Source organism: Equus quagga, chromosome 15, assembly GCF_021613505.1.
Source record: "Equus quagga isolate Etosha38 chromosome 15, UCLA_HA_Equagga_1.0, whole genome shotgun sequence".
Classification (NCBI taxonomy): domain Eukaryota; kingdom Metazoa; phylum Chordata; class Mammalia; order Perissodactyla; family Equidae; genus Equus; species Equus quagga.
Window position 1 is genome coordinate 3,309,279 of NC_060281.1, and position 23,474 is coordinate 3,332,752.

Sequence of the window (23,474 nt, forward strand, 5' to 3'; positions counted from 1 at the left end):
TTCCTATTAACATGCCAATGCTGTTGAGCATTACTATGCATTCTACATATTGTACACTTCCAGCTGAGTTTTGTGTGATCTCATTAGGTTTCTTTAGACCAAGAGCATCTTACCAGTAAATATAAAATCCAAAAAAAATGACACTTCTTAGAGCCAAAGATTTAGTCTTTATCCAGGCATTCTCCACTAACCAGTTACAGAACGGATGGAGACTGAATGGGTAACAAATATGTTCACGAAATTTTCACCGGCTAAGATATGTTATAAAAGATTTTTTTTAATTTTTATTTTTTTCAGATGTATATCATATTTCGAATTCTGTATACATTACATCATGTTCACCACCCGAACACTAATTATAGTGTATCCCCTCACATGGGACCCTAATCACCCGTTTTGTCCTCCCTCTCCCCCCTTCCCCAATGGTAACCACCAGTCCAATCTCCAATGCTATGTGTTTTGTGTGTTTTTTTGTCGTTTTTATCTTCTACTTATGAGTGAGATCATATGGCATTTGACTTTCTCCCTCTGACTTATTTCACTCAGCATAATACCCTCAAGGTCCATCCATGTTGTCACAAATGGCCGGATTTCATCATTTGTTATGGCTGAGTAGTAGTCCATCGTGTATAAATACCACATCTTCTTTATCCATTCGTCCCTTGATGGGCACTTAGGTTGCTTCCAAGTCTTGGCTATTGTGTATAATGCCGCAATGAACATAGGGGTGTAAGTATCTTTATGCCTTTGTGTTTTCAAGTTCTTTGGATAAATACCCAGCAGTGAAATAGCTGGATCATATGGTAGATCTATCCTTAATTTTCTGAGGATACTCCAAACTGCTTTCCATAGTGGCTGCACCAGTTTGCACTGCCACCAGCAGTGAACAAGGGTTCCTTTCTCTCCACACCCTCTCCAACACTTGTTGTTTCCTGTCTTGTTAATTATAGCCATTCTGACCAGAGTGAGATGATACCTCATTGTAGTTTTGATTTGCATTTCCCTGATAGTTAATGATGTTGAGCATCTTTTCATATGCCTGTTGGCCATCTGTATATCTTCTTTGGAGAAATCTCTGTTCAGATCTTTTGCCCATTTTCTAATTGGATTGTTGGTTTTTTTGTTGTTGAGCTGTATGAGTTCTTTGTATATTTTGGATATTAACCCCTTATCTGATATGTGGTTTGCAAATATCTTCTCCCAATTGTTAGGTTGTCTTTTTGTTTTGTTGATGGTTTCCTCTGCTGTGCAGAAACTTTTTAGTTTGATGTAGTGCCATTTGTTCATTTTTGTTTGTTTGATTCTCTTGCCCAGTCAAGTTGCGGGATACAAAATCAATGTACAAAAATCGGTTGTGTTTCTATACACTAACAACGAAGTAGCAGAAAGAGAAATTAAGAATATAATCCCATTTACAATTGCAACAAAAAGAATAAAATACCTAGGAATAAACTTAACCAAAGAGGTGAAAGACCTCTACACCGAAAACTATAAAACATTGTTGAAAGAAATCGAAGAAGACACAAAGAAATGGAAAGATATTCCGTGCTCTTGGATTGGAAGAATTAACATGTTAAAATGTCCATACTTCCTAAAGCAATCTATAGATTCAATGCAATCCCTATCAAAGTTCCAACAACATTTTTTACAGAAATAGAACAAAGAATCCTAAAATTTATATGGAACAACAAAAGACCCGGAATAGCCAAAGGATTCCTGAGAAAAAAGAACAAAGCTGGAGGTATCACACTCCCCGATTTCAAATTATACTACAAAGCCATAGTAACCAAAACAGCATGGTACTGGCACAAAAACAGACACACAGATCAATGGAACAAAATTGAGAGCCCAGAAGTAAACCCACACATCTATGGACAGCTAATATTCGACAAGGGAGCCAAGAGCATGCGATGGAGAAAGGAGAGTCTTTTCAATAAATGGTGTTGGGAAAACTGGACGGCCACATGCGAAAGAATGAAAGTAGACCATTCCCTTACAATAGGCACAAAAATCAACTCAAAATGGATTAAAGACTTGAATGTAAGACCCAAAACCATGAGACTTCTAGAAGAAAACATAGGCAGTACGCTCTATGACACTGGTCTGAGCAGCATATTTTCAAGTCCCATGTCTGACTGGGCGAGGGAAACACAAGAGAAAATGAGCAGATGGGACTACATCAAACTAAAAGATTTATTAAAGGTATAATTCAGGCATCCTTTAAAAATGTATAATTAACAATAAAAACAATTTTAAATGTTCTAATAAAGTAGATATATATGAAAAATATTACTACAAAAGAAAATAAAGGTCAAGTCATTTTACCTTAATGTAAAAATATGAAATATATGAGTAAGATTTCCCTAGAGTCATATCAAAAACTACAGTGAAGTTCTTTATATAACAGATGGCGGTTAGAGTGTGGTTGGGTGAGCGAGACAATGAAACAAATCTGTAACTTTCAATTACTCAGATCAAAGGGATAAAAATGCATCCACTCTGAATGGGAGCAGTGATGTAGGAAAACCTGTGTGGGTGCCCTCAACACTCTGGCAGCAAGGCTGTTAGGAGTAAACAGTGTCAAGAATATTTGTGAAAGTGCAAATTTGGGAAATGCTATACAATATAAGGGATGGTTTACCAAACGTTTTCTTGGAAAGCCTGAGGAATAAAAGGAGAAAAACAAAAAACAAACAAACAAAAACATTTTCCTATGCATTGTACTCAAATAGCACTTCTGAAAAGAGCTCCTTAGAATAATAGCCACTGCCTGATACCAGGGGATTTTCATTCAAATGTACGCTGAAACAATGTACACATAAGAGGCTGTAAGAAAAGAGGTATTCCAGAGTAGCAACATGTAGACTCTCTTAATGGTAAATTAAACCAGGATGAAGAAGCGAAGCTGTTAACGATCTGGAGACTACAGGAGAGAGTCACAACAGAGCAATCAAGATGAGAGCCAGGACATGCACAATACAGGGATGAGAGAGGGAAAGTTTAGGCCATCTGGTTTACTTGAAATGAGAAAGAACGGCATTAACATTGTTTTCTAGCTTGAGTTTTTCAGCAACAAGAAGCCTTATTTAATAATGCTCCATGAATAATTGTGTCCTTGAGTATGGCTGCAGAAACAGATTAGATAAACCTGGAAATGTTATATAACTATTTTCACCCCAGTTAACTTCTAAAAGAACACAGGCCTACTGATCATTTGAAACACTGTAACAGCATGGCATCCAGGGCTGGAACTCGACCACCAAGAACACTTTCAAGCTGGAGAGAGAAAGGTTCTCTGCGAAGACCTTTCCGACTTGGAAAATAAACTTTTATTTATTTTTTAAAAATTTTTACTAAAAAAATACAGAATAGCTTAAATATTTAATGAACTGACCAGTCTATGGCTAGACTTGATTGTCCCTGAAGCATTCTTCCATTCTTGAGGTTCCACGACTTTATAAATAGAAGAAGAAACACAAAAATGGTAGCGAAAGGAGGATTTATTTCATTTGTTAACTGGCAGCTCAATCTGAGTTACAGCTTTAAAAAGTAATTTTAATGAACAATTCATTCTAGATTTTATCCAAGGATTCAGATGGTGGAATGACAACAGAATGCTGATGACTTCAAAGGATAAAATTGCTCAAAATACAAGAGCAAGGATTTATGTTGGACACAGGAAAAAGAACATATAAAAAATAAACATGGTGACTGTAGTTAATGAGTCTGTACTGATATTTGAAAGTTCTAAGTGAGCAAATGTTAAAAGTTCTCATCACAGGAAAACACTTGTCACTATGTTTACTGATGCAGGTTAATTAAACTTATTGTGTTAATCATTTTGCAATATATATACATATATTGCAATATATATACATATATACATATATACATATACGCATGTGTATACATATATACACATTATATATAGATATATACATATATGTATGCATATATATGTATATCAAATATATATAGCAATATATACATATATCAAATCATTATGTTGTACATCTAAAACTAATACAATGCTATATGTTTTTACATTTTACATGCTATATGTAATTATATTTCAATAAAAATTTTTTTAAAAAAGAAAACGAAAAGAAAAACTAAACCAAAACAAGCTTGCTTTGGATCATAAACTTAAGAAACATTAAAATAGTCACCAAAGTTGGTTTTCAACATTTGTTTATAGTCTACAGGACCCCTCTTTTTTTCACATCCTATTTCTAGCCACTTGTAAACTCTGTCAGATCAACCATCGAAAGGCCTCCAGCATCCGACCTCTGATCACTATTTCCACAGGCATGTGGTTCAAGTCACTGAGCCCTCTCATCTCGTCTATTGAAATAAATACCCTACCTGTCTATCTATAGCCACTCACACCACCTGAAGTCTATTAGTTTCCTCTCCAAAGTCAGAACAGTCCTTTTAGGACATAGATCAGATCAGGTCATTTTTCTGCTCAAATCCTTCCGTGGTTTTGCATCTGGTTCAGATCTACAGTTAAACGCCTTCCATAGCCTGGCTCCCCACACCCTCTCTGACTTCATCTCCTCCCTTGGCCCCTCCATCTGCCACACCAACAGCACTGGCCTCCTCTGGTGCCTCTAATATATCAAGCACATGGATCCTCATGGCTTTTGTACTTATTGTTCCTTCTGCTGGAAATGTTCTGTTCCCAGAACATGGTTCTCATTCTCTGAAGGCAATCAAGTCTATATTCAAATATCACTTCTCTGATCAGAGGCCTTCCCTGACCATTCAACCTAAAATGACGTCCTCTCTTCACGCTCTATCCCTTACCCTGATGGATTGCTTTCTTTCTCTCCACATCGCTTATAACCACTGAGCACGTTACATGGTACTTGTCTGACATCTGTCTCTGCTATAAGACAAGTTCCATGAGAGCAAGAGCTTTGTCTGATTTGTTCCCTGAGAAATCCTCAGAACCTAGAGCAGAACCTGTCACGTATTTACTGAATGAATGTTTAAGACCTCTTAAAGCCAATTAAATCCATGAATCGTAACCAATCTATTATACTGACACTGGGGAGCATCTAAAACGGTGTTCTCAATTGGGTGGGGGAGAGATCATCCACATCCTCTGAGCATCATGCTTTGGTTGCCACTAGAAGGGTCTGATAGGGCCTTTCATACTAACCTCCCCAGCACTTCTACCCCTAACCATTTGGAATAAGTGGATCATAGAAAATATAATGAGATAATTCCTATTAAATGAGAAATAAATAACTTATAGTGTTATATATCTTTCCAAGTCATAGTTTAAAACTATGTTTGAACTATTTATTTTCTCAAGAGAACAGGTATGTTAGTACCATAAAAACAACAGGTATTTTTAGCTTTTTCTTTCTGACCTACAGAAAAACACACCACTTGCTTCACGTGTCTAGCAAGAAAGAGTGGCTGAGAGCCATGAGGTGGGGGGAGAATCTGACACTTTCAGACTCATGTCTAGCTGACTGAACCAACATCAGGCGCTACATTATAAACAAGAAAAGATGCTAAATCGTGTATTTCTCAGGCTTGGTGTCAACTGACTACAAGTGTCTTGTTTTTAAAGAAAGGAAGTTAAACAAGTGGTGAAGATGTATGAATCACAAAACTAAGCTGTGACGGAAAGGAAAATCAGCCTAGAAACAGAAGCAACTTTGTTTTTATAATTACATCATCAGATTGAAAGTTGGTTTTTCAATTGAGAACAAGATACTCTACCAAAAATGATTACATTTACCAGTGAGCGTAAGAAATAACATAGATCTGATACTGATGAGATGGCATCGTGGAGAGAAAAAGAGATGGCAAAATTGTATTATGCCATTCTTCAGATTGAATTTGGATTCAATTTCAGGAAATAGCAAGTATGAATGTTCATTCTGAAGAGACCAGGATTTCATATTTCTAATCCAAGGATAGACAGTGACATTTAGCTTGGCAAAGAAAAACGTCTTAACTCTAATGTTTTCAAGGCACTGGCCTTACTGGATTAGGAGAGAAGAACTGAAAGTATACCTTCCAGAACCTTATATCCATTAGGATTTATTCATAAGGACACCTTCTGACATTTCTTACAGCTAATAATTACAACATTCTGTATTTTGAGATATTATTAGCCTGGAAAATATTCCTTTTTTATCTGATATTGTCAACTTCGAATAATGCCTAAGGAGCAGTTGTGAGATAGCAGTAGTGGGTGTAGCATCATTCATCTGTGCAAAGCAAATTCCTGGAGATAACAGTATCAAAATGCAAGGGGGTGCTCCATTGAAACCACCTGAAGAGCGTGGAAATTTAGATCCTGTTCATGGTGTCTGCACTTTTCCTGGAGAACTTTTACGTTATTCCGTTGGCAATCACATAAGATTTTTCTCAACCCTAATACTCTCACCTTTACTAGCAATTGACATTAACTACAGCATTCATTTTGAAATGTTCTCTCTCTCCGATTAATTACACGACACTCATTCTACTCTGTGCTGTTCTGGAACTCCTTATACCTACTACGTGTGACTATTCTTACTCTGACACCTGCTATGATTCTTTGCTTTGGTTTTTTTTACCCTCAATATTGATTTTTATTCTATAACTTATATAATCTCCTTCTAGTATAATGTCTAAAATGTTATTTGAACACAAAACATATTTCTTAATCTGGTTTATTACTATACATATTTTTTCAGGTAATAATATATCCCACAAATCTCTCCACACTCATACAGAGATTTTTTTTTAATTGAGATATAATTGACATATAAAATGTTACTTTCAGGTGTACAACATAATAAGTCAATATTTGTGTATATTGTGAAATGATCACAATAAGGCTAGTGAACCTCCAACACCACACGCGGTTCCAAACTTCTGGTTTTTAATATAGGCGTCGCCTTACATCTTTTCTTGTTTATTCCTGTCCTGATAGTTGAAAAGCTTTTACGGCTTCAACTATAACTTTTCATCCAGTTGATTATCCAGTGTATATCATAAATTTGACTTCTTTAGTAAAGCACAGACCACATTTTACTTTTGCACTTGAGGGTTACACTTGCAGCTAAAAACCAATTTGTGAAAGGCACTCGCAAATGTTTGTTGAATGAATACAATCTCCACTCCTCCTTACTCTCTGACCCTCATTCAGTGGTGGAATGCTATCATTCTGCCTAAGACAGAGTCTCAAATTCCTAACCATGTTTTGGATTCTATTCTTACTATGGCTAATTCAAGTCTTCTTTACCTCCTGCATGGATTATTGTAAAAAGCGTTCTAGTCTCCATGTTTAAAATCTTTCTCAATGTCAACAAATTCTTTTTGTGCTATAACATACATCCTACGAAAGCACAGCTCCCACGGGGTCAAGCTGTAGGAGCCCCCTGTTGTCTTCAGAATGCAGAACCATCCAGCACCACATCTCAGCATGCCTGTCCAATTTTACTTCATTTCCTTTACTTCCATACACATATGTTTCCATCAAAATAAACCAGGTATACCCTAATTATACCCTGATCTTTGATGACTCTGTACTGTTTTTGCTAAAAGAATGCAACCATCTTCTTGCCACTCACTCTTCTTCATGTGGAAGTTTCAACAATCCAGCCGTCTTTCAAAGTCTGTACTAAATGCTTCCTTCTCTAAGTTTTTCTAGATCCTTACACGGAACAGCATTTCTTGGAATGAATCTCTGTAACATTTTGTTTATATGACACATACCAAAGTGTACTTGGTATTTATTTATTTATGTAATTCTTTTATTCCACAACTAGACTGCAATCTTCTTGTAGGCTAGAAGATTATTCATTTATTTTAATGACTTAAATCCCTTAGGAAAGGCTTTGCTTATAGTAAGAGATAAATTCTTTTTGTTTTTAATTGAACATAGTCAGTGGGCTAGCAACACGCAACACATCACTGATCTTCCTTGAATTAGCTCAATGAATACAGTTCAAGTTCTGAGTCCAAAACGGAAACAATTACTTTCTAAAGAACAGGCTATTCTTACCAATAAATAAAGCAAATACAATATGCTACTTGAAGTTATTGTGGAACATAGGTGACTAAAAGCATAATAAAAACTATGAAACCCTCTGCTGCAACATCAGACAAATCTTTAGAACAAAGGAAATGCATGCTGCGCCTACCACTCCAATCATGGAAGATCTCCTACTTTCTAACCTGTCTTTGGAACTGCAAACAGCTGGGCCTCAAATAGTGTACCTTTTTCCTCTTTAGTGTTTAATCCTCTTTGTTTTATGCTACTGCCTCCAAAAAAAATCTAAATATTTCCAAGCCATGAGTTTAATGTTTATCCTTTGATTCTATTTTATACCATAATAAGTACAAAAATGTTACCAAAAAAATTTAGTTTCAAGAAAGAGAGAGTGGTGAGTAAAGCACAGGGGACATAAAGGCTGGAATACAGGAGGAGGTTTAATTTGGCAATTGGGAGTTTCCAGAAGACTTTTCTGAGAGGAGGTCAGGAAAGTGATGAGAGAAACACTGGACTGCAAGGGACTGAAGAGAAAATGTTTGATGAGAAAGTGTGAAAGTGACTTTAAACAACTTCTCAGAGAATATTTTTGTTGGAGAAAAATAACTCTAACTTATATTAAATAATATTAACATATGCTTCCCCTGACATAATTGATAATAATATTTTTTAAAAAATACATTGAAAAATTCACACTTTTTACTGAAACAAAAACCACTTACCTAGGTAGCACATTTAGAACGTTCAGAACACAATTTTATGATAAACTGAGGGATACTGAAAACTGAAGCCTCTAGCTACCAGTATTTCATATTTATTTATTCATTAATTTATTCAGTAATTATATACGCTATTCAGTAGTGTTTAGTCTTTAGTAAGAGCTCATTAACTTTCATTTATTATAATTATGATGTGTCTATTTTGAATGTCATATTCATATGCAAATATGAAAAAGAAATATTCTATTTATACTCAATTATTTTATAAATGTGTTGGCTTGTTTAACATCTTTGTTCATAGAATATTTTTTCCAAGCCTTGTATTAAACTTTTTGAGACCCTAAGTCCTTTAAGAAATTAACCAAAGCTATGGACGTGTTCCCTCCAGAAATGAACAAGCCCACATTTATAACAAAATTTGTATAGATTTTTAGCATATGAGAGCATTTTGTTTATCAAAAGCTGATACAGGTAGGGACATTTTCAGATGAAAGAAGCTTTAAAATTCTTCATTTGAACTATTTTTGAAGAAAATCTTTCCAAGATACGTCATTCATTTTCCTGCCATCTTAATCAGATTATAGGAACTTTCATCTTGATAGATAAAGGCCATGATTTTAGACATAAATATTGTGCTGTCTTAGGACTCATGTTCTCAAAGATGAGGCACGAGAAGTTGTTTGTTTCCACAGTCTGGACTCCACACTCCACTGCATTTTCCAGTAGGTCTTTTTCCACATTGTTTCAGCATTTCAGCGAGTCTATTTGCTATATATGTCTTCTGGCAGCACTGTCCCTGCTCCCAACTCATTCTGTCTACACCAGGAACCGGAAAACAGAAAGACTGAAACTATATTTAAAGTTGAAATAAAATAGGCTATCAACAAGGTTCTGACATTCTCTTATTAAATTGTGTAGTCATCATGCTATCTATTTTTGGCTATTCATCTCTGTCTCTTTCTGAAGGAATTTATCTATATTCCAGAAAAATGAGGGGGCTATGTATACATGCTTTATGAAAAAAAAACTGTAATCTCTCTGAAAGACATGATGATCTTTTGAAGTTCTTTAAATCGTCTTATTTCAATACACTCTGAAGAAAATGGCCATAAGGAATAGGCAACCATTCTTAGTTACTTAGCCTATTTATCACTCACGTGCTGTGTGAATGCATGTGTGTGAGCTCAGCACAACAAGCTCAGTGTTGCAGGATTAATATTTGAACTTAGGCTGTAAGACAAATGAATGCCAACTCACAGATTTCACAATTTTATGCTGTAAATTATTCTCTTTGTGTGTCCCTGTTCAAAAACCTTGGAAATATGAGACGAACAGTATAATCATGTTTTAGATATACTAGGATCAAATTGGATAACATAAAGAAGATGAATAGCAAGTAATTATTGTCCATATTATCCAATTTGACATTAGTGGATTGTGATGGTTATTTTTATGTGTCAACTTCAGTGGGCTAAAGGATGCCCAGAAAGCTGGTAAAACACTATTTCTTGGTGTGTCTACGAAGATATTTCTGGAAGAGATTAGCATTGAATCAGTAGATGGAGTAAAGAAGAGCTCCCTCGCCAACGCAGGTGGGCATCATCCAATCTTCTGAGGGCCCGAACAGAACAGAAAGGCAGAGGAAGGGCAGGTGTGCACCCTGCTTGAGCTGGGACGTCCATCTTCTCCTGTTCTCGGACATTGGTGCTTCTGGTTCTCAGGCTTTCGGATTCAGATTGAGATTTATGCCATTGCCTTGCCGGGTTTTCAAGCCTTCGGGTTGGAACTGGAACTACTGTATCAGCTTTCCTGGCTTCCAGCTTGCAGACAGCAGATCATGGGACTTCTCAGCCTCCATAACTGTATGAGCCCGTCTTCCAGAACAAACTTCTTTTGTATGTTCCATTGGTTCTGTTTCTCTGGAGAGTCCTGACTAATATATGGATACACTTCAGAAAACTCCTAAATATTATTGAGAATAATCTTCTTCTGGTCATCAAACTACAGTAAGTCAGTCCCTGGGCTAGTATTTGGGGAAACCAACAATACTGTTTTGGGTAGTATAATAACGTTTGGAATATTTATTCACAGAACATAACCTTTTTTTGTGTGTGTGGATAATTAGTGCTACAGAAGCGATCAGAAGGCCAAACAATCACAGTCTCCTTACACAAGATTGAAGACAATATTGGCTTTATTTGCAGCATTAAATTGCATTGAGTTACTATGCTTAATATATTTCTTAAAGTTTAGTGATGATAGAGGAAGTGGACAAACCTAAATAACATAATCTTAATGCAAAAAGATAATGCACACATTTTTCAAATAGACAGTTTTGGTAAATCAGGTAAGAAAGGTAAAGAGGAATAAATTTTTACAATTTATGGAATTTTTATAGTAAATAATACTAGTGCTATAGAGACTTTGATAATGCTATTGTTCAAACAGCCTACTTTAAGTCCAAATTTAAGTTGATAAGACTCTGAAATTAGCTTTGTTTTTTTAAAGTTTTTTCCAAACACATTTTGGACAAACGCCATGCATCGACCTGATGATACATTTAATTAGCAATGCCCTTTAGACTTAGATGTTAACATTATCAAAGGAGCAAGAAAACAATAGCTCTTTGTTTCTTCCCCTTGCTTTTTCTTGTAAGTTACTTTGTGAATTGTCTGATCTGGCACAGCGGCCTTCCTGGTCCTTCCTCACCATAGAAGTCATAAGGTCCTGAGGAGAGTGGTTCCAGCGTGAACCACCAGCATGCCAGAAACTCTCTAGCTTCTTCCTTCCATGAGCTCAAATACTCATAGCCCAACATGCTCCCCCTTTTTCTACAGACTTGATCTTTCCTCTCTGAGCCCAGCCATTTTGGAATGCACATTTAATTTGGATTTTCTCTGATTTCTGAATTCATCCTTCAACAAAGATACTATTTTTGGTCCCTTTCTCTTCTCATCACTCATGGCAAGGGACAGCAGACTCCGTTCCTGAACCAGCACAAGCTACTGAACACCTGCTCCAGGGAAAAGTCTGGGTCCTCAAACTGACTGGGAAGGTAGGTTAAGACATAAATCTGACTTCAGGCCTTATGCCACATGAAGATGGTATATGGGCGCAGAGATGTCTCCAGCACTTTGGGGACCACATCTTGTAGGCTTTCCTCACCTGCAGAATCTTACCGGCAGTTAGCTATTAGCCATTACAATTTAAGGTCACCCTCGTGGAAGATATCTTAGGATCAGATGAGTCCCTACAGGATCAAAGTATCTTCAGAAGAAATCGAGTGTAAAATGAACCACCGAAAGCCTTAATCATAAAAAACAATTATGTTCTGTACCAGTTGAACTCCTCTAGTTTATCCTTCAACCAAGTGAGGTCTTTTCCTGATCCAGAAACTGAAAACTAAACATCCCATGGACAAGAATGTGAGGTCAGGCAGGTTTATTTAAACACGCTATTATCCCTAGTTCAGTGGTCTTTATGTGACGACCACTAAAGCAAGACAAATGACAGAAAACTTTTCTGAAGCACAGTGACATCATGAAAGGAAGCTTTGAAGGAGTGAAAAACCTTAAACCTATATCAACTCAATGTATCTAATATTTAAGAATATTTCTTTTGCTCTTGCCATTTTTTTTAACTACAAGGAGAAATGCGTCATTTGGTTAATATAATTGTTGTGGGCTATGTAATTGTGGCTCCATAAAAGTGTGTGTAGGTTTTGCTTCACTGTCCTCCCTCTAAAAGACTATGTTAAAGGCAATTCCAGGAAGAAATATGTTTTCACTTGATGTTCTTGAGTGTCACAGAATCCAGTTCAGATGGGCTGAGAGGCCCACTGTGCCCTGGAAGTGACTCAGGAAAACCGCAGCAACAGCCCCACGATCAGGACCCTTACAGGTGTTCTGAAGTGTTCCACAGCCCATGCAGACTCAGCACCTCCTCGGGACGCCTCCCAAGAAGGTAACTCGGCATCCTCATGAACAATGTATGGAAGATTATGGAGACTCATCTTTTAAAAAGCTCACTAGAGCATATATAATATAATGTCAACATTAGACTGCATAGCAATGAACATTTGGAAAAACGGAAAAAAAGGACGTATTCTCCTTTACATGTACATGTGCAGACAAACACAACTAGGCCCCTATAAATTCATACAAATGCATGCAGATGCATACTAACCTGTGTGTGTGTGTTTGTGTGTGTAATGTGTATGTGGCTGGGTCTGTCTAAAAATCAGATACCAAGTATATATAATACGTTACTCACATATACTTAAAGATACAAACAATGGATATTACACTTAGAAATGTATGGTGCAGATACTTGCAATTTTTTTTTAATTTGAGTAAGATTTTGGGAAAACATCCTATTTCTTACCTACATTTCCAGTCATTAAGTATGAATTCTGAAAGTCCATCATCCCCATTCCAACAATGTGTATAAAATCTTCGATCACCTGCATTAACTCTATCGAGCCTGGATAAATCTACAAAGATAAGCAAAGGTTAGATAAAATAAGGTCTACAAAATGGAATATATAACTGCAATTTTAGAAAACTACACAATGAAGTCATAAATGAGCTCTCCTTTTTTTTTTTTTTTAAGATTTTTTTTATTTTTTCCTTTTTCTCCCCAAAGCGCCCCGGTACATAGTTGTATATTCTTCGTTGTGGGTCCTTCTAGTTGTGGCATGTGGGACACCGCCTCAGCATGGCTTGATGAGCAGTGCCATGTCCGCGCCCAGGATTCGAACCAACGAAACACTGGGCCGCCTGCAGCGGAGCGCGCGAACTTAACCACTCGGCCACGGGGCCAGCCCCAAATGAGCTCTCCTTTATCTGAAGAATTGTCTATAACTGGCAACAGCTGTATCTTTTTGAACCAATAGTTGAGAATGACACCAGGTGTCACACAGCAAGAACTTCGCAGGTGACACCATGCAGTGGTTAACCCGAAGGAAACTCAACATATCTAACAGATTGTATACTTAGAAATAGCATGTCTTTACTTTTGATGGACTCCTTTCCTCACTTAAATAATAACATAGAACAAACACTAAAATTCTGGGTTTGTCACATTTTTTACTTAGCATCTATATGATGGACACAGGAAGAAAAACAACTATTATTGCCATCCTGAAGATATTTACAAACTATTAAGTTCACTGCATAATAAACATCTTGGGAGAGACATTTATTTCTAATAATTATAATAGTCACTGTACGAATAATAGTGTCAGCAATTTTAGGATCATCGTAATTGCTCTAGTGTCGATGCTGCATGTGTACACACACAAAACAGACCCAACGCCCTGTCACTCCACAAACGAGAAGCAGATGAGAGCTTTCTTAAAGACGACCTGCTCTGGCAACAGCTCAGTGTGTGGAACATGAGGCCAGTTAAAAGGTCACATGATTTTAGCGTGTGAGCCATGATGCTTGTCAAGTCAGCCTGCACTGCATAACCATGTTACAGCAGAAAGTCTTCTGAAGTGAAGCTCATTTCTTTTAGCCATTCAGCACCACTGCAGCCTCCAGCCTTGAAAGTTTAAGTGGATTAGGGAGTTTTAGAGGTGTATTTGCAAAGGCCGGTGCAGAAGAGGAACCGACGCTGATTAGCAGGAAAGCACACAGTAAGAGTGGAATGGGACTGAGGAGGAGGAAGACAGGCCGGCAGGGTGGATAGCAGGCACAGTGTGCACATTCTGCAGGAGCTCGGTGCTGCTCCCATCCGAAAATCAGACACGAGGATGCATAATATAATTACTCAGGTACACTTGAAGACATGAACAATGGCTGTTACAGTTAGAAATGTATGGCATAGATAGTTGTAATTTTTTTTTTAATTTCAGAAAGATTTGGGGAGAAATGCTATATCTTACCTACCTTTCCAATCATTAAATATGAATCCTGAAAGCTCATCACCCCCATTCTAAAAATGTGCATGAGATTTCCATCTGCTCCAAGCTCCTGCTACTACTGTCTTTTTCCCCGTTTCTGTGTAGGTGTCTGCGTATGTGAGTACGTGCAGTGTAAGGGTAAACACAAATTAAAAATAAGAGGCTTAATTCTCCCTGGTGAAACGGACTCCCTCCCCAAGCCTGCTCCCTCCTCCTTTCCCAGAGCTTTCACTTTAGAAAACTAGTAAGTGTTAAGTTCTTTGTCTGTCTTTTTGAAATGTAAGTAAATCCTTTTAAAAGCTACCTAGGCTCTCACCAGCTAGACAAGCCAGGACTGTCTCTCTTTGAAATGCAACCATCATGGAGGACAGAGCCCCAGCTCTCAGCTGCTGCGGAGGGTGGGAATCTAACCTCAGCAGGCGCCTGGCTCTAAGTTGCAAAATCCTCTTCAGTCTTTAAGATACTATAAGAAATTCATTTTTTCTGTGGAAAAGCCAATTAACTAACAAGACGGTCACCCAATTCCCAAGGGAAGCTAGGATGAACCGTGTGTGCCAACCCATGCTGTCAAGTCCTCCTACTGTTTATCTGGAGGACACAGGCCTGTATAAAGGGTGGGGTTTCTTTCCGTGCTTTCCATCTCCTAGGGGGTTGCCTGGGATGGGCATCACATTCTGGTTTAATGCTTATTTAACAGTAAAGCTGCTTTGTTTCTCTTCTACTTTTGTGGAGAAGTTTACTAGGTTGGCAGCAGATTTGTTTTTAATTATATTTTGCCAACAGTATCAAGTGTATAGAGCCGGGGTTGGTAAGTTTTTCTCTACAAAGGGTCAGACAGTGAATATTTCAGGTTTTGTGGTCATGAGGTCTCTGCTGGAAATATTTAACTCTGTCCTCCTTGCACCAAAGCAGCCATAGATAATACGTAAATGAGCGGATGTGGCTATAGTCTGAAACTTTATTTAGAAAACAGGTATCAGGCTGGACTCGCTCACTGGCCTCAGTTTGCCCATTCCTGTTGTAGAGACACATGAATTTTCAGTATAACAAGGAAATACAGAACGTAATAGCGTGACTGAAATGGCTTGCCTTAACTGAAATGGACTCGTCAACTCCAACCACAATGATGGTGGATAAAATAGTGCTACACAGAGTGTAGTTTGTTTTTCACTCTAGTATACTATGTTTTTAGGAGGATGCTTTAACTAAATATAGTTTGATCCTTCATAACCGTGGCTGATGTGTAGCAAACGAGTTCTGAAATAGTTCTCTTTATTGTTAAAAAGTGCAAATTCTGTTTGTACAACCCTTGTGTTGTCAGTATTCACACTTCCTCAGCCAGTTTTCCAAACGTACACAGAGCTGTGTTTTATATTGCATTTCGTTGAGGCTATTCCTCTAAGATAAGATAAGGGGACCCACAAGGGACTATCTTTGGTAGATTTTAAACAGCTCATTTCCAAGGAGGTCACCCCCTGGGCCACAAACTCGGGAGGTTCATTTACCATGTGGCTACATTTATGACAACACATTTTAGTAAAAGCTACAAACAGTTGTTTTTTTTTAATTTCAAATAGTTATTTTTAAAAAAGCACTAAGGATCATCACTACTGAAAAAAAATATTTAAACGATAAGAATACAGCCAACTCAAAATCACAAGTAAATAGATGGATTGTGGATTCAGGATTTTCCATTGACAAAGTTCTGCCACCATTCATTATTTGTTCAAGTTGGGAACTCACAGTAAATAACACCATCTGATGAATTGCAGTCTTGTTGTAAAGAGGGTATTATACATTTGTTCTAAATATACCCATAATTAATAGTCTCCAGCATACTACAGAAATGTGCTTAGCCTCCGCAGCTGTATTCTAAGGAAAGACACCATTTTCCTACAGTGAGTGAATGAGGCTTTCCTCTAGAAGAAAGCCAAGGACAAATATATAATTCAAGCTAGCAGAAAAAGATAGATTCAGGGTCTTAAACTAAGGAGTGAATTTTCTCTTGCTACGGCCAGAAGCACAGCATTTGTACCTGATAATGAGGTGGCCGCACACTGGACTATTTTTAGAGCTCCTGTCAGAATGGGGATAAAGGGCGTGCTTTACTCTTGAAGCCCAGAACACGGTTCTACAGGGAAAAGGGGGGAGATGGTTCACCTGAACCCCAGTAAATATTCTGATTTTCAAGATTGCATTGTTCTCTTGGAATTTTTTTAAAGGGTCAAGGAGAAAACTTAAAGAACTTTGACATTCAGTTGAATTAAATTTCACATGATTTTTTTTAAATATTCATAGTCTCCCCTTCTTAACCTCTAACCCATTTTCTCTGTAATTCAGAAATAATGTTATTCACTGTATGCCAGTCAGTATAGCACAAATGGCAGTGCAAGGCATTTTAAACTAAATCAATAGGGCCGCTTGCCACCCTGATCATGCAGAGTAGAAGGAGAAAAAAGCAGAACACACATTTTTTAAAAGGAGAACTTATTTTTATAACTCTTGGCTTTGAATCAAAACGCATATCTGTATATATAATCCAGATCATACGTAACATTGCAGTAAACGTAAATGATCTTACTGGTTAGTCCCCCAGAGTTCCGTTTGCAATATGTGCTTTAAGATTTGCTGCTTTTCCCATAGTTTGTAGATAGGGAAGACACTGATTGTTGAGGCACACAGTTATCTATCAATATCTATCAATAACTTAAAGTTATAAATTACTTAAACGTGCTCAATTTTTTCACATGTGTAAATATCATTCCATACATTGTTATGATAAAAGAGATCACTTGTTTCCTCTAAAATCAGTATGTTAATCTAGATTGATTCTCACAGTTTTCCTTTATGTTCTTGGAATAGCAAGCCATTAATTTCTTTAATTTTTAAAAACTTTATTTAGCCAACTTCATTTTAAGTTTTGAAAGAACTCCAACCTTACCTGTTGTGCATCTTCCCATTTTTCCTTGTTTTCTTCATCTAGAAGGTTGCTAACTATTTGAAAGAAGTTCTGTAAATTAAATTAGATAAAAGGTTTAATGTTACATGAGAGAACATACTTTTCAACAACATCCATTTGGACTGATTATGCAGAGAGGTATAAATGCTTTGCAATATTGCTTATGATTCTAACATATTATTCGTCTAGAAGATCTCTGAGGACCCTTTCTCAGCACCACAATTCCAGGATTTCTGCCTAACTTCACATATACACCTCAGAAGACATCCGAATGAGTAGAAGACTTATTCTCACTCACAGTTGTCTGTTCCGTTATAGTCTCCATATTCTATTCTGTCATACCATTGCACAACTATTCCTTATAAATAAGCGTTCTTCCTTCTGTAATGAAAGTCTCCAGTATTTGTCTTATGACAAGTTATCCAGTTAATCATGAACCACGGTCGCTACCTACACTGCTGTTTCAAAGAGAATTTTAGTGAAGACAGACTACGGGCAAAGCTGAGACAGGCGACAGTCCCCTCAGTTGGATGCTGGCTCTGCCCTTCCAGGCTATTTTACTTTACTTTCACAACTGCCTATTGCAAAGAGTACATGAAATTTTCCATGTACCTGGCACACGTGGTAAGTGCTCAATAAATCTTAGCTATTTTCAAATTGTTATTCTTTACTCTTCTGCCTTTTGCCAGCAGGCCAAAATAGAGGCAAGAACAGACACAGTAGCATGTTCCTACTCAAGTTCCAAATTCTTGCCAGCACCCTGGTCCCTAACTAGCTGGTGAAGACCTGCTGGCTTTGCCTCTGTCTAGCAATGCCCACACCGAGTGTGCAGTGTTCCCCTTCCACACGGACAGGCACATTCGGGCGTTCCTTATTCCTTCCCCACGTCCTCATTGGCAGAGAGCGAGGCTCAGGTCAGTTCAGCTGTGTTAGCGCTCATTTCACACACGAGGAATTTTTACCAGAGACAGACTTTCCTGTCCTCTCACACTACACTGTGTTGGCAAGATACAGGAGCCAGGAGAGGAAAACCGGAGTGCCTGTTGAAGACGAGTAGTGACCTGGGGTCACAGGAGACCGAAGTAGTGTAAAGTGAAGCCATGACATTTGTCTTAAGCTATGTAGACGGTGGTCCCTTGGCTGGTCCTCAGGGCGCATCGCTCCTAACTGGTATGTATGTAATCTAGCGGGAGGACCCCCTCGGATGATACATTAGCTTAGGACAGGAACCCCCGAGGCAGTGAAAGAATCATAATTTTTTAGCCTCATCTGCCTTCTTCCCCGTCTAGCTTTTCAAAACAGGCCTTTATTCTAATTCCAACTAAATTCACCTGGGTGTTTTTAGAAGAAAAGCAAAGCTGCTTCATTTCCTCTTGTGGTTTGAAGCTGTTAGTATCTATATTTAATTGCCCTATTTGTGCTATTTATTTTAATAGTTCTTGGCAATCACAAGGTCAAAACACGTTTTGTGTCATAACCTCTACAAAAGTTACACAATATTTTATGAAACTCTTGAAAAAATTGCAAGTCTATTTTAGACCTGTTTTCAGTTCGTTTAACCTTTTTGTACTAGTAGCCATTTTTTCTACTTAAAATTTCCTGGTTGGAGTGATAAGATTTTAAGGGCTTAGTCCATTGAGCTGTAACGCTACCTATAGGCAGAGAGAATTAACCTTCAGAGTCCTTCAATTGCCCAAGGCTGGTTAACTCACTAGGAGACGTGGTGCTAATGAGGCAAATGTTGCATATTTCATCCCCGCACATTCCAGTCAGCTGTGCTGAGGTCCACGGCTGTGGTCTGCGTCCTAACCCCTGCCAGTTTTCGTACAAAATGCATGCTGCTGCTAACAAGAGACACCAGGAGAATGGCAAGCAATTTGTGCAAATGCATCTCCATTTCTGGGAAAACATTTCACAGAGCACTTTTTATTGACACTGGGTCAGTGACTGCGCTCTGCACATGAGGGCCAGTGAGCACACACAATTCCTTGATGAACATGATAAACTCAGAGTTCAGTTTTTTAAAATCACCAAAGGGCATACACAAAACCCACAAATTATTAAAATATACATTCAACTAACCAAACAGACAGTGTAAGAGATGTTTTTGTACCATTTCTCAAGACCAATAAAGCGGACTTTATTAAATCAGCATGGGAAGGTAGTACAGAATCAAGTTCCCCTTCTAGCTCCCTATTGACTGGATTTGGGAATGATCAGTTGTGGGGCCGTGCAGGTGCACACGGAGCTAAGACTGACCATCTCAGGTTGGGCGGGGAGCCATTTATAGGGACTCTGACTCTTTCGTGTTCCTCAGCATTTCCACAGCACAGGCAATGCCTTGTCCATGGCAGGTCTCTAATAAAGTCCTAGCTCAAAAGGATAATGGACTTACAAGGCCAGTGCACCTCAGGCTCTCTAACAAGACTCAGGCATTGCTCCTTTGGGCTGACCCTGCTCTAATCCTTCTCACACACATCGAGAAAACTTATATACAAATCAATCCACTTCAACATGCGCTCAAAGGTCAGACTGACAGGACACAGCAGAACCAAACAGAACAGTATTTTGAAGAAGAAACTCATAGCACTTCAGGTCACTGGACTGAATTTTTGACAAGAGTATCAATCAGCTTCCACGGCAGCAGACCCAGCACTTGCTAGAATTCTTCAAGAGCTCTGCTAATTGTGGTAACATCTCTGTTCTGTTGACTTATAGATCAGGTCCCTGATGCCAGCCCCTGAGGTGCACCTGACAGTAGGTTCTGTCTTGTTTTGATCAGGCCTGATCTCTATGACCTAGACTGATTAGAGGAATGGAGTGTCCTTGGTGAGTCTGAGTTTGGAGCTTGGTCTAGGCAGGCCTGGTCTGAAACTCCCCAGCATTTGGTAACTGGGTAGCTCTGGACTCAGGCTGCCCAGCTTGGCCGCACGGCTCTGACCTGTAAGACAGACATGACGACAGCTGCCTGGCTGAGCTGTGTGCAGCCTGGAGCTCATTCTGAGCACAATATCTGATATGTGGTAAGTGCTCAGTATATGGCGGCTCTATGATTTTATTTCCATTGTGTTATCTTTTTTATGCCTGGCCGCATGAGTTGTATTTACAGCCACGTTATGGCAAATATGCACCTACAATGTAGCTATAGACTCTCACAGCCACTACCAGCATCTCCTGGCCTCTCTCATAGCTTCCTCCTCTCTGAGTGATGCGTAGGGCATGAAGCTCATTCACCGCTACCTTCAGGGTCCATCATTTGTTCAGCAAAAACTCTCCTTCCGAAGAATGCGCTTTGCTGGGAGGGGTTTCAGGATTGTATAGACACCTACTGTGTGAGAGGCACTGTGTGGAATGGTTGTGGACGCAAGGTCAAGGAGGCGTGACTCTTTACTTTTTCTCTGCAGGGAGTTTTACGGAAATCAGTGCAGTAAACGTACGTGATGAAGAGGAGTTCAAACACTCCTGCCGCATCCAGAGGGCAGGCCCTAGATTCAGCCATGACACAGAAAGGACCCACTATTTGATGGAAAGCAGTAAATAACTCATTGTACTACTTCTGATTGGCTTCAACTCGACATATTTCTCATGGATTATATACAGTTTTCTATGAATGTACTGAAGCATATCTGAGCATTTTGTTTTTGCTGAATTCCTCGTGGAACTAGAGCTGCGGATGAGGGAGTGAGCTGAACTATCTGAGCCACAGGAAGTGTTCTCCTCCCACCCCTGCAGGAAAGCGCTTGGTCACTGAAAGAGAAGGACAAGCCCTAAGAAATAAGACTTAATGATGGCTTGAAGGAATTGTGGAGGTCCTGAGGAGAAACATAGGGGCCCGCAAGCAAAGCTTAAGGCTTAGCAAGAAGCAGGGACCAGCCATTAGGATAAGGATGCCTCATCCAGGATAGGTCACTGATTCCCCAGTCTACAGTGCAGCTGACGGCCGCAAAGCCAAGCACGATCTGTCTCCTCCTCTCTCTCCAACTCCATCTCGGGCTATCCTGCCCACACTTGCTATAGTCCATATTCATCAGACTTCTCTGTGCATCCCAACCCTTTCCTGCCTCTGGACCTACAGAATACTGTTATCTTTCTTCCAGGGCTCTACTTCCCATCTATACTCGAATAATCCTTCCTTGACCTTCACGTCTAGATTCCTAGGCAATTTCTTCAAAAAAGGCCTTGTCAGGTCACCAGCACTCCCCTAAGTATAAGGATTCTGCATATTCCCTTTTTTTTTCCTGATTCTAATCAGTGAGCATTTTTATTTTTCATTTACCAATATCTTCATCATTCATGCTTGGCAAAAATATTCCAGGTACAAGGAAACAGCCATTTCATAGAAGTAATCAACCCTGAAAACATGATGTCAAGGAAGAGGTTCTATCTCCCCTAAGGGGCCCTGTTCTCTGCTCTGATATTCAGTCCTCCCACACCCAGCGTGAAGTAGCGTGACGTCACTGACTCCACTCCACCTCCACATCCATCAGCGACTCAGCAAAACTACCATGCATTTACTCAAGGACGAAGAATTGCCCCTTCACCCTGACCTAAATGAGACGCTAGGGATGCTGGCCAGCCAGCCACACGGCCCCACTCACAGGGTGGCAAACACACTGATGTTGCTGCTCTGTGTCGTCTTACTTTAGAGGACATTGCAATTTTTAATTATGATTTACTTGTAGGATCATCGGTTTATGGCTTTTTCCTCTCCCAGCCTATAATCTAGTTGGGATTACTTCTTTTTTGTTCAGTCTTGTGCCCCCACTGCACAGCATACAGCACAGGACAATGTAAATGCGCAAAGATTTCAAACCTATTGACTGCGTGCCTACTGTGTATAAGGTCATAGACGAGTCTTTGGGGGAATCAAAAAAAATCAATAAATGGTCCCCACCTAATTTGCTGCCTCCTTTCCAGTTCCATACTCTCCTCAGCTGTATACCCAATGTCACCAGGGTTCTCACTGTGTCGCGGGAAGGAGATAGGACAGTTATTTTTACAGATGAGAAAACTGGTTATCTTGAGGAAATACGGAATGAAACTTTCCCTGTGTAAAACGCCATTCTGATATCTCAAGGCCATCCTGAGCACAGACACGTAGTTTTGAGAAGTTATAGGTCTCTAATTAATGGAGAGGAAGCAACTATGGATGTTCAACCCTGGCCCTCGGGTTAGACACAGCAGTAACCAAGGAGGGAGCCTCCTCTTCTCAGCTAAACACAGTGAACCCACCCTATGCATCGCTCTCGCTGCCCACCCAGGCAGAAAGTGTTGGTAGTATGAGTGCTGCTTTGTTCACAATAGAATGGCATGAGGAGAGTCACAACAATATAACCCAGGTGGCAAGTGAAGGGTGATCTGGCAGGAAGAAGATGGAGGAAGGAATGTCAGTAGGAAAGATCATCAATAGCCCAAGGTAGCGGTGATGAAGGCCGAAAGGAGGGCAGTGCAGGAGGGACTAGAAAGGCGAAGAGAGACATGGGAAATACCTGAGGAGCAGCATTGCATTTACTTACTCAAGAGGCACTTAATTGAACACCTACTGTGTACTTGGTCCTGTTCTAAGTGCTGGAACACAACAGTGAGCAAGACACACGGGGGTTCCTGCCCTCACAGAGCTTACACTCCATTTGGGTAAAGAAAGGCAATAAATAAGCAACTAAATATTAAAAATAAGATGATTTCAGATGGTGATACAAAAATAAAATAGTCTATGGGGGTAGAGAGTGACTGGGTCAGGGAGGGGTGTGTGTGTGTGTGTGTGTGTGTGAGTGCATGTCTGTGAGTGTGGAGACTGCTTTGAGGGGAATGGTCAGCAGGAAAGAGCTTTCTCAGGAGGTGATGTCTGAGCTGGGAACAGAGTGATGGGAAGGAGAAGCCATGGGA

General features: G+C 39.2%; 1 protein-coding gene across 5 annotated transcripts in view; it reads right to left on the bottom strand.

Annotated features, from left to right (window-relative positions):
- The window catches only part of ADGRB3 (adhesion G protein-coupled receptor B3), a 643,872-nt gene that overhangs the window by 299,700 nt on the left and 320,698 nt on the right, over positions 1–23,474 (bottom strand). For all 5 annotated transcript variants that reach the window (XM_046638989.1, XM_046638988.1, XM_046638987.1 and 2 more), the window contains 2 exons: positions 17,571–17,639; positions 13,108–13,216 (listed from right to left, as the gene is read on the bottom strand). In XM_046638989.1, coding sequence (XP_046494945.1) covers positions 13,108–13,216; positions 17,571–17,639 — 178 coding nt within the window. The remainder of the gene's footprint in view (positions 1–13,107; positions 13,217–17,570; positions 17,640–23,474) is intronic.